We start from the raw sequence: 16,275 nt of genomic DNA, 5'->3' as shown, positions 1-16,275 counted from the left end.
GAATATACATACCATGCAAGGCCTAGCTATGTGCACCCTACTGCTGTGGTTGAGTTCTGGCAGCTTCTAAAATATAGAATACAGCGAGGACCATTAGAGGGCTCACAAACTATTTAAAGAGATACTACCATACTCCTAAAAGAAAAGGAGTACTTGTGGCACCTTAGAGACTAACAAATTTATTAGAGCATAAGCTTTCGTGAGCTACAGCTCACTTCATCGGATGCATTTGGTGGAAAAAACAGAGGAGAGATTTATATACACACACACAGAGAACATGAAACAATGGGTTTATCATACACACTGTAAGGAGAGTGATCACTTAAGATAAGCCATCACCCACAGCAGGGGGGGGGAAGGAGGAAAACCTTCCATGTTGACAAGCAGGTAGGCTAATTCCAGCAGTTAACAAGAATATCAGAGGAACAGTGGGGGGTGGGGTGGGGGGGAGAAATACCATGGGGAAATAGTTTTACTTTGTGTAATGACTCATCCATTCCCAGTCTCTATTCAAGCCTAAGTTAATTGTATCCAGTTTGCAAATTAATTCCAATTCAGCAGTCTCTCGTTGGAGTCTGTTTTTGAAGCTTTTTTGTTGAAGTATAGCCACTCTTAGGTCTGTGATCGAGTGACCAGAGAGATTGAAGTGTTCTCCAACTGGTTTTTGAATGTTATAATTCTTGACGTCTGATTTGTGTCCATTCATTCTTTTACGTAGAGACTGTCCAGTTTGGCCAATGTACATGGCAGAGGGGCATTGCTGGCACATGATGGCATATATCACATTGGTAGATGCGCAGGTGAAGGAGCCTCTGATAGTGTGGCTGATGTGATTAGGCCCTATGATGGTATCCCCTGAATAGATATGTGGACAGAGTTGGCAACGGGCTTTGTTGCAAGGATAGGTTCCTGGGTTAGTGGTTCTGTTGTGTGGTGTGTGGTTGCTGGTGAGTATTTGCTTCAGATTGGGGGGCTGTCTGTAAGCAAGGACTGGTCTATCTCCCAAGATCTGAGAGAGCGATGGCTCCTCCTTCAGGATAGGTTGTAGATCCTTGATGATGCGTTGGAGAGGTTTTAGTTGGGGGCGGAAGGTGATGGCTAGTGGCGTTCTGTTGTTTTCTTTGTTGGGCCTGTCCTGTAGTAGGTAACTTCTGGGTACTCTTCTGGCTCTGTCAATCTGTTTCTTCACTTCAGCAGGTGGGTATTGTAGTTGTAGGAATGCATGATAGAGATCTTGTAGGTGTTTGTCTCTGTCTGAGGGGTTGGAGCAAATGCGGTTATATCGTAGCGCTTGACAGCAGGATTGTCTGGCTATGTAGATTCCCTCCTCAGGCCCTTCGTTACCAGCACTCCCAGCTATCTTCGAGACACCACCGATTTCCTGAGGAAACTACAGTCCATTGGTGATCTTCCTAAAAACACCATCCTAGCCACTATGGATGTAGAAGCCCTCTACACCAACATTCCACACAAAGATGGACTACAAGCCGTCAGGAACAGTATCCCCGATACTGTCACGGCTAACCTGGTGGCAGAACTTTGTGACTTTGTCCTGACCCATAACTATTTCACATTTGGTGACAATGTATACCTTCAAATCAGCGGCACTGCGATGGGTACCCGCATGGCCCCACAGTATGCCAACATTTTTATGGCTGACTTAGAACAACGCTTCCTCAGCTCTCGTCCCCTAATGCCCCTACTCTACTTGCGCTACATTGATGACATCTTCATCATCTGGACCCATGGAAAAGAAGCTCTTGAGGAATTCCACCATGATTTCAACAATTTCCATCCCACCATCAACCTCAGCCTGGACCAGTCCACACAAGAGATCCACTTCCTGGACACTACGGTGCTAATAAGCGATGGTCACATAAACACCACCCTATATCGGAAACCTACTGACCGCTATTCCTACCTACATGCCTCTAGCTTTCATCCAGATCATACCACTCGATCCATTGTCTACAGCCAAGCGCTACGATATAACCGCATTTGCTGATGGTGTGATGTGACCACCCCTTCCATGCTGACCAGTTGGTTTCCTTTTGCTCCCTGTGTCTTTTACTTTACATTATACTCTGAACTTCTTGGCTGGTGGCAAAATAATAACAAAAGAGGGTCGTTGATGTTAAGTGATTTCTGGTTGAAATGAAATAGCTCTAAATAAAGGACTGGCTCCCAACCAGGAGAACTGGTTTATCAGGGGAGAGGTTTCCTTTGCAACAGAGTCATCTGGCAATGGACAGCAGTCACCTTTTCAGGTTGAACAGAGAGTTACCTGACAGAGAGGACTGGGATATTATACAAATGTCAGAAGCTGTTCTTTTTTTATTTCTTTTCTTGGGTCATTTTTCTCCAGCTCAAGAGAAGGGAGAAGTAACCCTGCATGTCAGAGCCGGGTGAGGCAGGGGACACTGGGTATCTTCCTGAACACAGATGGTCCCCCAAGAACTCCCTAGGGAAGGGCGAGCTGCATTTAGGATGTTTGGTGTGTTCTATACGGTCTTTACTCTCTTGTGCTTTATATGTTACGTAAAAGAGCAATGGTGTTAGAATCTGTTCTGTGTCTGTGTGTGTTATAGGCTTTATACTTCCCTGGTGCCCCTGAATTAAACTGTACTGCAGAAGGCTCACAGAGGGTGTGTTTAAGCTATGGGGGAGTTTGAACGGTCAGCACTGAGCCTGGGATCAGCTAGACAGGGGGTTGCAACACTTAAGGATAGTGTACTAGGCAGAGGGTCTGTACTAGGCAGAGGGTCTGTGCCCCAACACTGTGCCTAGGGACCCCAAACATCGGGTCCATGTGGGTCCCACGTCAGGCTCTGGGGGCTAAAAATATGTGGGGACCCAGCAGCTGGGTTCCCTCAGCAATGGCCGAGACGGGCTCTTGACTGGGACCTGCAACAAGGTAACACAAGATAGCTGTGATCCAAAGCATGGAGATATTGGTAAGCAAACATGGAGTCCTGTTAACTAAGGCCAAGATGTTCAAAAACAGGAGCCTGAAGAGAGGTCCCTCCAATAAGAGATCTGAGTTTCAAAAATGCTGAGCTCCCATTGACTTCTGCTGCTGACCTCAGAGACTAGACCAGGGACCTGAGTCTTCAAACCTCAACTGCCAGGTCCTTTTTAACTTCTAGGACATGAGATTTAAGATTTCCGCTAATCCTTCCCTAGTGTATCATTTCTCCCCCTTCCATTTTCTCTCTGTTCTTTTCCATCCTTTTTGTCTTCTCTATCAGCAGTTTCAGACTTGGTCAATTTTGGAATTGGCTCAGTTCCATTATATGATTGCTGTAATCAGTTTGGAAGGCTAAAGTAGCCTGAGAATCCCTGCACTGGCGTGAGAGAGAACCGGTGGGAAGAAACTAGTGCAAATGTCAGCTGAAACCGGAGGAGTGAAGTGAAACCCTAAGGTCGAGTGACCAGTTTATGACCAAATTGTCCATGTGTCCTGCCTGCAGCACTCTGGAGAAGCAAGAATCATAGAAGTTCCTGTTCTTTTCTATCATTTTCTTAGAGTTGGTAAATCATTAGAAAATAGGGTTTTATAGAATCATAGAAATGTGGGGCTAGAAGGGACCTCAAAATTATCAAATCCAGCCCTCTGTGCTAAAATAAACCTAGACCATCCCTGACAGGTGTTTGGACAATCTGTTCTTAAAACCTCCAGTGATGGGGATTCCACCATCTCCCTTCAAACCCTTGCGGCAGATTAAGCTTATAGTTTCTTGTTTTACCTTTAATGGACAGGGAGACCAACTGATCACTGTAATCTTTATAACAGCCCTTAACATATTTGAAAACTGTCATCAGGTCCCCTCTCAATCTTCGTTTCTCAAGACTAAATATGCCCAGTTTTTTTAGGTAAGGTTTTGTAAATCTTTTATCATTTTTGTAGCTCCCCTCTGGCCTCTCTCAATTTTTTCCTCATCTTTCTTAATGTGTGGTCCCAGAACTGGACACTGTACTCCAGCTGAGGCCCCACCAGTGTTGTGCAGAGTGGGACAATTACATCCCATGTCTTATATATAACACCCCTATTAATGCACCCCAGAATGACATGAGCCTTTTTTGCTCATTGTTGAGTCATATTCAGTTTGTGATCTGCTATAACCCCAAGTCTTTTCCAGCTGTACTACCACTGCACCAGTTATTTTCCATGTTGTGGCTGTATATTTGACTTTTCCTTCCTGAGTGAAGTATTTTGCATGTATTTTTATTGCATTTCACCTTGTGGGATTCAGACCAATTTTCCAATTTGTCAAAGTCCTTTTGAATTTAATCCTGTCCTCCAAAGTGCTTGCAACCCCTCCCAGCTTGGTGTCATCCACAGATTGTATAAGTATACTCTCCACTCCATTATCCAAGTCATTAGTGAAAATACTGAATAATACCGGATCCAGGACAGATGCCTGCAGGACCTCACTAAATACACCCTCCCAGTTTGACAAATAATCATTGATATCTTTAAGTGTGGTCTTTCAACCCGTTGTGCACACACCCTATAGTAATTTTACCTAGACTACATTTCCCTAATTTGCTTATGAGAATGTCATGTGTCAAAAACCTTACTAAAATCAAGATATATCACATTTACTGCTTTCACCTATCCACTAGGGGAATAACCTGAAGGAAATTGGTTTGGCATGATTTAGCATGGTTTGGCATGATGAGAAATCTATGCTGGCTGTATTTTATAAACCTATTATCCTCTAGGTGCTTACAAATTGATTGCTTAATAATTTGTTCCAATTCCATGGGACCTCTTTGTTTCCCCTTTCAAAGATAGGTACTATGTTTCTTTCTTCAATCCTCTGGGACTTCACCCATCCTACAGGAATTTTCAAAGATATTTTCTAGACAGTTCTTCAGCTAGGTCCTTAAGTACACTATGATGGATTACATCAGGCCCTGCTGATTTGAATACATCTAACTTATCTAAATATTCTTTAACCTGTTCTTTCCCTATTTTGGCTTGTTTCTTGCCCCTTGTCAATATTAATTGTGTTGAGTATCTGGTTACTATTAACCTCTTTAACGAAGACTCAAGCGAAATAGTTATTAAACACCTCAGCCTTCTTGATGTCCTCAGTTATTAACTCTCCTTCCCCAGTAAGCAGAGGACCTACACTCAGAGCAGTCCCTAGGATATGGTGAATCAGGGCCATTGCCCAGTGGCAGGCAGGTGGGGGGGGGAGGAGACCCCCTAGCAGAACCTTCCCCCGCCCCCCTGTGTTTTCTGCCTGCCGGCAGGCCCCACCAATCAGCACCTCCCCTCCCTCTCACGCCTCCCCCTGCCGCGGATTAGGTTTCCCGGTGTCAGAAGGTGCTGGGAGGCAGGGAAGAGGAGTGAAGGCACAGCACGCTCTGGGGAGGGGTTGGAACTGGGCAGGGAAGAGGCGAAGTCGGGGGAAAGAGGCCGTGGTGTGATGCAAAGAAGCCAGGGCAGAGCAGTGATGGGAAGAAGCAGGGTGGGGGTGGGGCCTTGGGAGAAGAGGTGGAGTTGGGGCGGGGCCTGGGCAGAGCCGGGGGGAGCACCCCCTGGCAGATTAGAAACTTGCGCTATGTCTCGGGCCTCGCATCTCCCTAGGGACGGCCCTGCCGCCACTTTCCTTCATTTTCTCTTGCTTCTAATGTAAATAAAGAACCTCTTTTTGTTGCCTTTTTTGTCCCTTGCTAACAGGACTTATTTTATGCCTTATACTTTCTGCTTTTGTCCCTACATGCTTGTGTTATTCTTTCAAACTCCTCCTTAGGAATTCATCCAAGTTTCCATTTTTTGCAGGATTCCTTTTTGATTTTCAGGTCATTATAGAATTCCTGATGGAGCCATATTGGCCTCTTACTGTTCTTCCTATATTTCCTTTGCATCAGGATAGTTTGCAATTACGTGTTTTAATATTGTCTCCTTGAGAAACTGACAGCTCTCCTGAATGTCTTTATCCCTTAGATTTTTCTTTCCATGGGACCATTCCTACCAGTTCTCTGATTTGTTAGTGTGCTTTTTTTAAAAAAAACAACAACAAACTTGTCCTTATTCTGCTGCTCTCACTCCTTCCTTTCCTCAAAATCATGAAAGCTGTCATTTCAAGATCACTTTCACCCAAATTGCCTTCAACCTTCAGATTCACAACCAGTTGCTTCCTTGTGGTCAGAATCATGTCTAAAATGTCTAAGATGTTTCTATTGTTTGTTCTAGAAATGCCTTATCCACCTTCTCTTCCTGATTTGGTGGTTTATAGTAAACCCCTATCATGTTATCACCTCTATTTTTTCCCCTTTTACCTTCACCCAGAAACTTTCAACTGGTCTGCCCCTCACCTCCTTCTGGACCTCAGAACAACTGTATATGTTCTTGCTGCATAATGCAACACCTCCTCCCTTTTTTCCTATTTCTCCTTCCTGAACAGACCCCTCTATAGCAGTATTCCCATCGTGAGACTTATCCCACCACGTCTATGACCCCATTGTACTTTTCCATGTTCATCCCCTCTGCTCCCAACATCTAGCCTCTGTTAAGGTTGCCTTTTTCATGCTTTCCTGAATTTTTTTTCAAAATACAAATCTAAACTAAACATTTCAAGTTACTTTTTTCTGAAATGTTTTGGATTTTCCCTACTTTCTGTTTCACAAATTTTTCCAGTGGGAAAACAAAATAAAGTGGCGGGGGATGGGGGGAAGACCCTGGGCTACTTTTTCAAACCTTTTTGCTGTTTAACACAATAAGAAAGTGTGATGAAGTAAGTTTCCCTCCGCTTCCTCACATTTTCTTACTGTTTTCTAACTTAAGCAGCCTTTTGGTATGACTGTAAGAATTAAGGTTGTACCACTGTTTATGAAGCCTTGTGTGTTAGCAATGTGGGCAGAAGTAGGTAAGAGCTGCTAGGTTTAATATTGGTGCAGGTAGCGAGCATATAGATGTGTGATTGTTGGTCTGTTGTTCTTAGCTTCTCAATGCTTGAGGAAAGTTTTACAGTTGAATAGAGCTACCTTAATTAATAAATGATTTGTTGTCTGTATATACATAATATATATAAAATTACCCTTTAAAAAAATTAGCAGCCAGCTAAACCTGTCATGGGTGGGTCATGGGCAGCCAGCCCTAGTAGTCAGAGCCAAAGTCCGCAATCATGAGATAGGAGACAAGAGATGGCAGGGCCAGGACACTGAGGCTGGGCTTCACAGGTCTCAGGTAAGCTATTGCCCAGAAGCTGCTAGGTGGAGGGTTGGAACATGGCTGCTCCTGTGAACCTTGCGGACTTGGGTTTGGGGCTCATGACAAAATCTACACATACAAACCCCTACAAAACAGACAACTGATCAGTGAAGGGAGGCTTCATTGTACCATAAAAGCCATACATCCCATCAATGTCTCGCACAGTCAGACCCTGTCCCTCCCTAAGGGACTCACTTCACCTCACACACACATGGATACCCCGTGAGACACAGAATTCCTCTCACTCACTCTGGAATGCAACTCCTGAACCCCACCCCCGCAGCCCGTATGTGGGGGTACTCCTCAGTCTGTCTATGGAGTCTGGTAGGTTTTGGCTCATAAAGTTCAAAGATTAGTATAAAAAATTAAAAGAAGAATCAGATAGTTTAACATTTCTGTCTGAACCCAAGTCCAGGCAAAAATGAAATTAATTAAACAATATTCGATCAGTGTGGTTATGTTTGGTGTAACATGTTGGGTGTTGATATTGCTGTGTTGTCAAGGGAAGGCGAATTAGTGGGGAGTGAGTAGATGGCACATAATGATGGCTGGTGTGTAGATATTCACGTACTCAGTATGGAATGGTGCAGGGGGGTTCTGTTAATCTTAAGAGATTTGCTCTGGAATGATGAAGTTCAGTGACCCTTTAGGGTGGCTTCACTCTGCATTTTCATACTCCACAATATGTTTTTTAAATGAAACTTTCCTTTGTAGGTTTAAAAGGGAAAAAAATCAGAAAGACATTCAGTATTCTACTAATAAATTTTACCTTTAAAGTACTGATAGATATTTGCAACCTTAATTCCAGTTGCTGAACTTTTTTTTTTTTTTGTCTAGGAAAGGGGCAGGGCTGAGTCTAATACTGACTGATTTTAAAGACACTGGAAATGCAGAATCCATATATAGACTATGAGAGCACTCCCAGATTTCACCAGATTGCAGAAAACAGTTTCCTCCACTTTAGCATGAAAAAGTTCTAAAAAAAAATTAAAGCTAAACAAGCTCTCTTCAGCGCCTCAAGGTGAGTCCACAATGCATAATATTTTTATTGATCTATCATATTGCTAAAAAAAAAGGAGTAGCTCACGAAAGCTTATGCTCAAATAAATTTCTTAGTCTCTAAGGTGCCACAAGTACTCCTTTTTTTTTTTTGCGAATACAGACTAACACGGCTGCTACTCTGAAACCTATCATATTGCTGTCAGTCAGGTTCTCTGAAGAAATCCAGAGTTTTCTGTGCAGATTGAAAATGGACACACATGTAGAGAGCTCTCTGGTCCCTTGTAGAGACAGAGGAGTGTATGTTCAAGATAATATTTGACTGTGATTTCTCTTGTGTGAAAACCTGAAGGGAGAATGTGTGTCATTTGCTCTAGTTTCTGAATCTCTTGTCAGGTCTCTTGTATTTGTGTGTGGGAAAGTGGCAGAAAGAGACACTGTGGGGGAAGAAGCAACGGCCCCTTTTGTGTCTGCAAGTAGAGGGTAGAGCTGGGTGAAGTATTTCAGCTGAAAACTTTTTTCACCTAAAAATGCAGATCAGTGTTGGCCAAATCATTTTGCAAATTGATTTTGACAAATTTTTTTGGTCGGGGGTGGGGGGGAGCAAACATTACTTATTTATTTTATTTTATTTATTTTGGAAAACTTGAAGTGGTTTGTTGAGGCATTTTGGAAACACAATATTTCAACTTTGCATTTTGAAATATCTTGGTTTTGGAATTTCCTTTGATTTTTATTGAAAAGGTTAAAAATGAAATAAAAAAAGAAGGGTTTTGTTGCATCCAGAACAATTTTGTTTTGATTTTACAGAACTGCCACTACACTGAAAAATCAGTTATTTGCACAGGTGTAGTGGAGGGGAGAGGGGATCTGAGAATCCCAGCTCCACAGGGGAAGGAGAAAGCAATGCTTGCTCCGCAGCATCTTTCTGTTTTTGCCCCCAGTCCCACTGATGCCCTTCCACAGAGTTCAAGCTCTCTTATATGGTGAGGGAAAACAGTCCTGGGGTGGGCAGCGGAAATAGACCCTGTTTGTGACATTCTTGTATCTTGATTAAAAAGCCTCCTTTTTTGGACCCTCCTGTCCCATTGAACTCCATGTTCTTTACCTACATTAATATTACATTAAATCTGCGAAAGCCAAACTTGCATGTGACTTTTCAAGATCACAGCTACTTCACAGGCTGGCGACAATATGTGAACGTTAAAGTTACTCTAAGACCTTTAGCTTCTGAACTTCCTGGACTCCTGTGTTTTCACTTTCATCCTTCATATTGTATTAACACAGTGTATTTTTGCATTTAAATATAGTGCGGTGCTGTTGTTCTGTGTAGTGCTGCCTGTGCTGTGTTGCTTCTGGTTCCTGGCTTTTGGTAGTGTTCAGTTTCAATGTTTCTAGTTCACAGGCAATAAGTGTTCCTTGACCTGGTTGGTAGAATTTGAAACAAAACAACAGACTTTATAGGGCTTGTGATCTGCTCTACAAATGGATGAAAAATAACAGTAGTAAAATCTTTAGAGTAAACATTTTACAGGTCTTAACTCAACTTCCTTCATTAACAAAGGGAAGGTCAGACCTTCCATATTGCTGACCTTAAACACAGAAGAAAGGCTTTGCTGATTTAATTTAATATAAAGAATAACAAATATTATGAAAGTTGTTGCATTTAGAACATACTTTAACTGGGATGCTTCCCTGCACTTAATCTTTGTCATAAACATATTGGGCCTTATTGTCACTTCATGACACTATTGCTATGCCAGTGCAACTCAGAACAAGGGAGTGACACCAGCACAGCACTAGTGAAATACAGGAGGGAATCAGGCCCATTTAGATTTTGGCAGCAACTTTTCTGAGGCACTTTCCTGCCTTAGGCAAATTCTTCTTAAGTTGAGTAAGTAACTGAGGTTTTGACACACATTAAAGAGAAAGGTTTCAGAGTAAGTGAGCTGTAGCTCACGAAAGCTTATGCTCTAATAAATTTGTTAGTCTCTAAGGTGATAAAAGAGAAAATATCTGTCCGGTCACCCCAAGTCACATGTCTGTAACTGTTAGACAGCTCTGAATATCTCAGGACTTGCCACTTCCCAACCCAAAGCTTATTTTGGCCCACAAAATACTGCTCCATGTCACACCTTCTCTCAGCCGCCATTTTGCAAATGCTCATTGAATAACAACGTGGTGTTTGAATATTTTCTGTTAATATTTTTAGTGGGTCAAGAAAATGTATAATAATAAATCTATCTTTGTGACTTTTTTCTTGCAAAATGTTTTCAGAAATAACACAAAAGAATAAAAGAAAGATGATATGGGAGAAATAGGACACCATAATCAGAAAGGAAAAACATACAGTAAAAATTATGAAACAGAATAAGAATTAGGTACCAGAAACAATAAGGAAGCCCAAATTACATTAGGAGAAGACTTTCATATCCATATCATATAGTAAAGCAAAGTGGTTAAATTCATCTGGTGGCTTATGGGACACTGGGGATAGTTTTGTTCAAATGCTGAAAAGTGGAGCCAAATTGTTAATAACTAGGACCCCATTTCCTTTTATTAGTAAGGTTCTTCATAAAACTAAATGAGCCTGCAGCATTGTTTAATCAAATAATTGTGTCTGGAGACTTGTTCTCTTACTAACATGCAGCTAAGGAGAATTTTGTTGCTCTCAGGAGATTAGGCACAAGCTTAGAGTGGTCTAAGGTGAAATTCTGGCCCCATTCAAGTCAATGGGAATCTTGCCTTTGACTTCAATGGATCAGAGTTCATCTGTGGTTCATACTCCCCGTCACAGGGTGGCACAGTAATATCACAAAGAAGTCCAGCTGCAATCTGGATCCAATGATTTCAAAGATTAAATTAAGGGTAGATATGTAAACATTTGCCACCTTCAGACACTTTTCTGAATGGAACTCCCTCTTCCCCCACCCCACCCCTCTCCACTGAGCTGCTTTAATTATTTTAAGAGCTACTGAGGCATCACTGGAACAGCAGCTTATACTAAGTTACTTTCAGAGGAATGCATACAGAGGAAGTGGTGGCTCTTGTACAAATCTGGGATCACTCATCCAGAATTTTGCTGAAGTTCTTTTCCCATTTTAGCGTATTGCCACTTTTTCTTTCCATACCAATGTTTGTGCTTACTATGGAGAAACTGGAAATTACACAATTTAGGATAAGGTTTTCAAGATTGACTCATAATTCTGGGTGCACAGCATGAAACACTGTGTTTCAAGTGCCGAACACTCACTCTCTGAATATCAGGCCCCTTTAAGGTGTCTCAATTTAGGCACCCCAAGTCACTGGTCACTAATGAAAATCTTGTTTTCAGAGCCAAAAACACAGGATATTACAATTTCCACGTTGGTAAAAGGTCTCTAGAAACCCTTCACATCCTGACTATTATGTGCATAGATTCAACTGTAGACAGGGCACGATAAGGATCTGAAATATTTCCATTCTTAAATACATGATTGTTCTGCTGAGAGAATGGTCACATTTGCTCTAATGGTTTTTTTTAAGCTTCTTTTCTTTCAAAGCTTGATCCTCTCTAGAACAAATGTCTCCCCCAGTATAATCTGACTTTCTGTGACTAAGCATTTCAGCACCACAGTGTCTGTGGAAGGGGGTGGGAGTAACTCAGGAAGAGCACTGAGGTTTTGCTTAGATTTCTTAGGTTTGCTTAGGTTTTGCTTAGACTCTGTGGTTTTGCTTAGATTTCTTCACCATTTGTCTTAATTTTCAATTGTTAAACCATTTTCCTTTTTTTTCTTCTGTTCATTTTTTATGGCTCCTGTTTGCTGATGGCCAAATTAATGATTCTTTTGCAGCTCTGCTGAAAATTCTATTGTAAATTCTATTTAAAAAACTGGCCTCCAATTTTGCCCCCTAATCAATTAGGGGCTCAGGTTTTGGAAGTGCAAATATTCATGGGGTTCAGTGTTGGCATTTAGAAGTCTCTCTGATTTGGGGGCACCATCAGCAAGTCAGTCAGCAGAGGGCAAAATAGTGCAAAGGAACCTGTATGTGTGTAATGGTGACCCCCATCTCAGGATCGGGGCCTGTCACCTATTGTGCCTACAATGATTTGCACCCACAAAACTGCACCTGCTACTGATCAGAGGTAGAAAAATTGACGCTGTTTTAAAACCTGTGGCCCTAAGTCTCTAGCTAGTAGATCTGATGTAATTAGGTGCATGGGGATAATTCTTATTTAGTTAAGCATTTGTCATATTTTCAATCAGTGGCTTTTCAGGGATCTGTCAGACTTTCCTTTGTTCATAAATTCAGTAAGATGTTTCTAGAGACTTGGTGAACAACAATTCACCCCCAAAACTTGGTTTAATTTTTAGAGCTATATTCTGCCGCCATTATTCACCCGAGTATACCTTACCCACATGTAGTCCTACTGAAATCAACATGAGTAAAGATGGCAGAATATGGCCCAGAACACTCAGAACAACTGGGCTGTAGTCACACAAGTCTGACTGAGTGTGGGTGCAGCATGATGTCCAAACCTCTTATAACACATTTATGGCCTGTGAGTTAGATGAGTATGATTATCCCCATTTACAGCTGGGAAAATAGAGGCACAGAGAGACAAAGTGAGCTGTCCAGTGCTTCATTTGTGAGGAAAACAACAGAGGAGTTATGAGCCCCCATGATTTACTCTCATTACTATACTACACTTCTGTCTTCTACATGGGGGAAATTGCTGTTATACCCTATTAATTATGAATAACAGGATTTTATTTTGTGTGTTAGTTTCCTTTCCTGATACCCAGTGATGGAAAACAGAAGCAGCAGGATCAATGACCTGATCATACATGCCCTCAACAACCTCTCTCAGGAAGAGTTCAAAGGATTTAAAGACAAATTATCACACTGTGACTTTGAGGGGAAAGGTAACATCCCCCGAGGTCGGATGGAGAATGCTGATGCAATAGATACGAAGAACCTCCTGATGGCATTCTATGGTGGAGACGCTGCAGTAGATGTGACCATAGAAGTTTTCAATCAGCTCAATCTCAGAGAAGCTGCTGCTAACCTCAGAGAAGAAAGAGAGAATGGTAAGAAACCTAAAGTTCCTATAAAACCTGGGAGTCTGCCCAAGGAATCTGCAACCGGAACAGAAGGAGAAAGAGGCTGATGGGAAGAATGACAAATTCTAAATCCCAGCAGGAAGCCAGGGGAACTCAGAGCAGAGATGCTCACAGTGGGCCAGATTCTCTGACCTGCTCCACTGCCTTTTTTCCAATCAGCGGGCACAAGGGGAGCAGAGTCAGCCTGTGACTCTCCCTCTGAGGAAACCCCATGGGTGTAGAGCCAACAGAGCGGTGCAGAGGGAGTGTCCTGGACAGAGAGAGGTGGGGAGGAGGAATGACTGGAGTGCATCCCCACCTGAGGGACCATTTCTTGGGGTCCAGTGGCAGCTGGTGCAAGTTAGAACAGCCCCCAGGCAGCTCTAACCTGTGCTGGGGCTGGGACAGAGAATCAACGATCTGTAATTGGAAACTGATCACAAAAGAGAATCTGACCCAGCATATTCTCAGTAAACAGCTGAATGGGACCTTTCTAGGATTCCAGGCAGGAACTTTATCTTCAAGGCTATATTTAATTAAAAAAACAAATTTAGTGGAATACAAACTGTTGAGTGGGCAGCAAACCTAGGGAGCTGCAGTTCAAAGGCCTCCAGCTGCTTTTAAGTGTCCCACAGAAGAGCGAAGTCCAGTTCACGCAATCAGGATGGTGCTGGCCTGGTGCAGCTATGACACCACCTTCACAGTCCTCGAGACTTGTCTACACTTAAATTATATCAGATTAAGGAAGGTCTGAATTTAAATGGGAGTAGCTGTTCCCAAATAACTCCATGTGTGGACACTCTTATTCCAGAATAAGAGTGCCTTTTTTCCAGTTTAGCTTAATCCACTTTCAACATATATTAAGCTAACTGGGAGTAAGAGTATTCACATATGGAGTTGTTATTCCAGAATAACTCCAGATGTAGACAACCCTTCAGACAGTGGTTAATGAAGTACATGGCTGCTCGTACAGTCTCACACGTACAGTTTTAAGAATATAGACTGGCACAGGTGTGGTTAGCTGAGTACCAAATCACATCCTCAAAGTTAGGTCCTGTAGAATTAGCACCTCCTTTACTCAGTTTCCAGGTGTGGGGAAAAGCGGACCAGATCCAGTCCATTTGAGTGTTCAGGGCTTTTGATGTCCAGATTTTTCCAGGACAGAAAGAACCAATTCTAAGCTGCTGAGAGATTTGAAATAAGAAAAACATGTAAGGTGCCATTTTAGTTTTTACACCATGCTTTAAAACCTTTCATTTTTGTATGTAGAGGCCTCTTCAGCTCATAGTTTAAAAACCTTTGCCTCAGGCAGGTCTTAATTGACCAGTCTTTTGGATGGGAGCCAAACACTCTAGCCAGCTGAGCAGCTATGGCCAGTATCTCATCCTTATTTCAACCCCTTAAACTGTCTTACATATAACTTACCTGTGACTTGGCTCTGTTTGAATTGTTTGGGGTCTCCTGGTCAGCTCCAGAGTGTCAAACCTCAGCTGTGCCCAAGGGCTGACCTCATGCTTTGTCTCTGCACTGTCCTTGTGATGACATTCATCATCTGTTACCATGGCCATGCAGCTCTCATGGCTTGGTTGTGGTGTATCAATCACCGGTTGTGCCAAAGGCAGATGTGTTTCTTCAGTTCCCACCGTCTTGCTCATATAACATCTCTTTACGAGCGGCTTGGCTATGGGTGTGGCAAGATCCCATTCAAGGTGCCCCCATCTTTATCCCATGGGCCACGTCAAATGGCACATCCTCTTTTATACAATGGTTGCACAATGCTGCAAAACCTGTCCCCCTTGCCCACAGCCTGTGGTTCCAATCTTTATCTCTGACTCATTGCCTGTAGACAAAAAGTATTACAAAGGCTAGATACCTCCTAGAATCATAGGGCTAAAAGGGACTGCCAGGGTCATCTAGTCTAACCCCCTGCCAAGAGCTAAGAGTGAGCTTCATTCTTAGCACCTCCTGACAAGACTGATGCTGTTAGAAAGAAAATCAGCTGTCTCCTTCTGAAGGGACAGTTTGTGAGCAGGGTGGCCTCCCGGTATTTGCAGGCTTCTTTGAAATGTTTTTTTCTCTATCAGCCATTATGTATTTTCAGTGTGCATTTAACATAATATTCGTATTTTCTTTGTAGTTTGCAAAATAAGCCAAGTAAAGTAATAATGGTAAATATTTTCTACTAAACTATTTAAGATATGTTGAAACTTAAGGAGAACCTTTGGTTTGCATTTCCTGCCCCATAATTACTGAACTGTAGCTTCCTCTAATATTTCAAGGCTATTTTCATGTATTAAATCCATGTTTAACTATTTTCATAACATTACTCTCCATTATTGAAAGCACAATAAAAGTAGATACACTTGTATTCCTATATACAAATACTTTAAATTTGGCAAGTGTTACAGTTTAACTTACAAAATGGGCATAGAGTGTGGTAAAAGCAGTCAAAAATGTTATCAACAGCTTTACAGAGAATAGTTTAAACGAGGCTTGCATGTTGTCTCACAGTTAATCAATTTTACTAAAAAAAAACATAGATCATTTGTATCTTTGTTAGTAAATTAGGAGAAAAGAAGTAAAATGCATATTTCTCGCACAGCTAGATTTCTTTTAAGCTAGGATGTGTGTATATATTCTATAAAATAATGCCACGATTGTCAGCTCGTTAGAGCTGGTACCATCTTTTTGTTCTGTTTGTACAGTGAGGTCCTGATCCAAGGCTAATGTTCCTAGATGCTATGGTGATGCATATTATTGCTTGTGTATTATCATAGCTAATTAATTCTTATTCCTGCAGAGACCACTGACTGGATGAATTGTCCATCTTCCTTAACTGCATGCCCTCACTGTGATTCTGTTACACTAACTGCAAATTTCTCTTTCAGCTTTATGTCCTAAACAAATACCTGGAAGACCAGGTATGTGACATTCTAATAGAAAATTGTGTTGATTACAGGCATTAGA

At 42.0% G+C, this 16,275-nt stretch overlaps 1 protein-coding gene across 1 annotated transcript in view; it reads left to right on the top strand.

Annotated features, from left to right (window-relative positions):
• Positions 1-8,038: 8,038 nt before the first annotated feature.
• LOC119857281 (NACHT, LRR and PYD domains-containing protein 3-like) overlaps positions 8,039-16,275 on the top strand; it is a 158,660-nt gene continuing 150,423 nt past the window's right edge. The window contains 3 exon segments of the mRNA XM_043516754.1: positions 8,039-8,246; positions 12,992-13,296; positions 16,197-16,229. Coding sequence (XP_043372689.1) covers positions 13,014-13,296; positions 16,197-16,229 — 316 coding nt within the window. The 5' untranslated portion in view covers positions 8,039-8,246; positions 12,992-13,013.

The sequence above is a fragment of the Dermochelys coriacea genome, chromosome 6 (assembly GCF_009764565.3).
Source record: "Dermochelys coriacea isolate rDerCor1 chromosome 6, rDerCor1.pri.v4, whole genome shotgun sequence".
NCBI classification, from domain to species: domain Eukaryota; kingdom Metazoa; phylum Chordata; order Testudines; family Dermochelyidae; genus Dermochelys; species Dermochelys coriacea.
The sequence above is the reverse complement of the archived record's forward strand: the minus strand, read 5'-3'. Positions and strand labels throughout refer to the sequence as shown.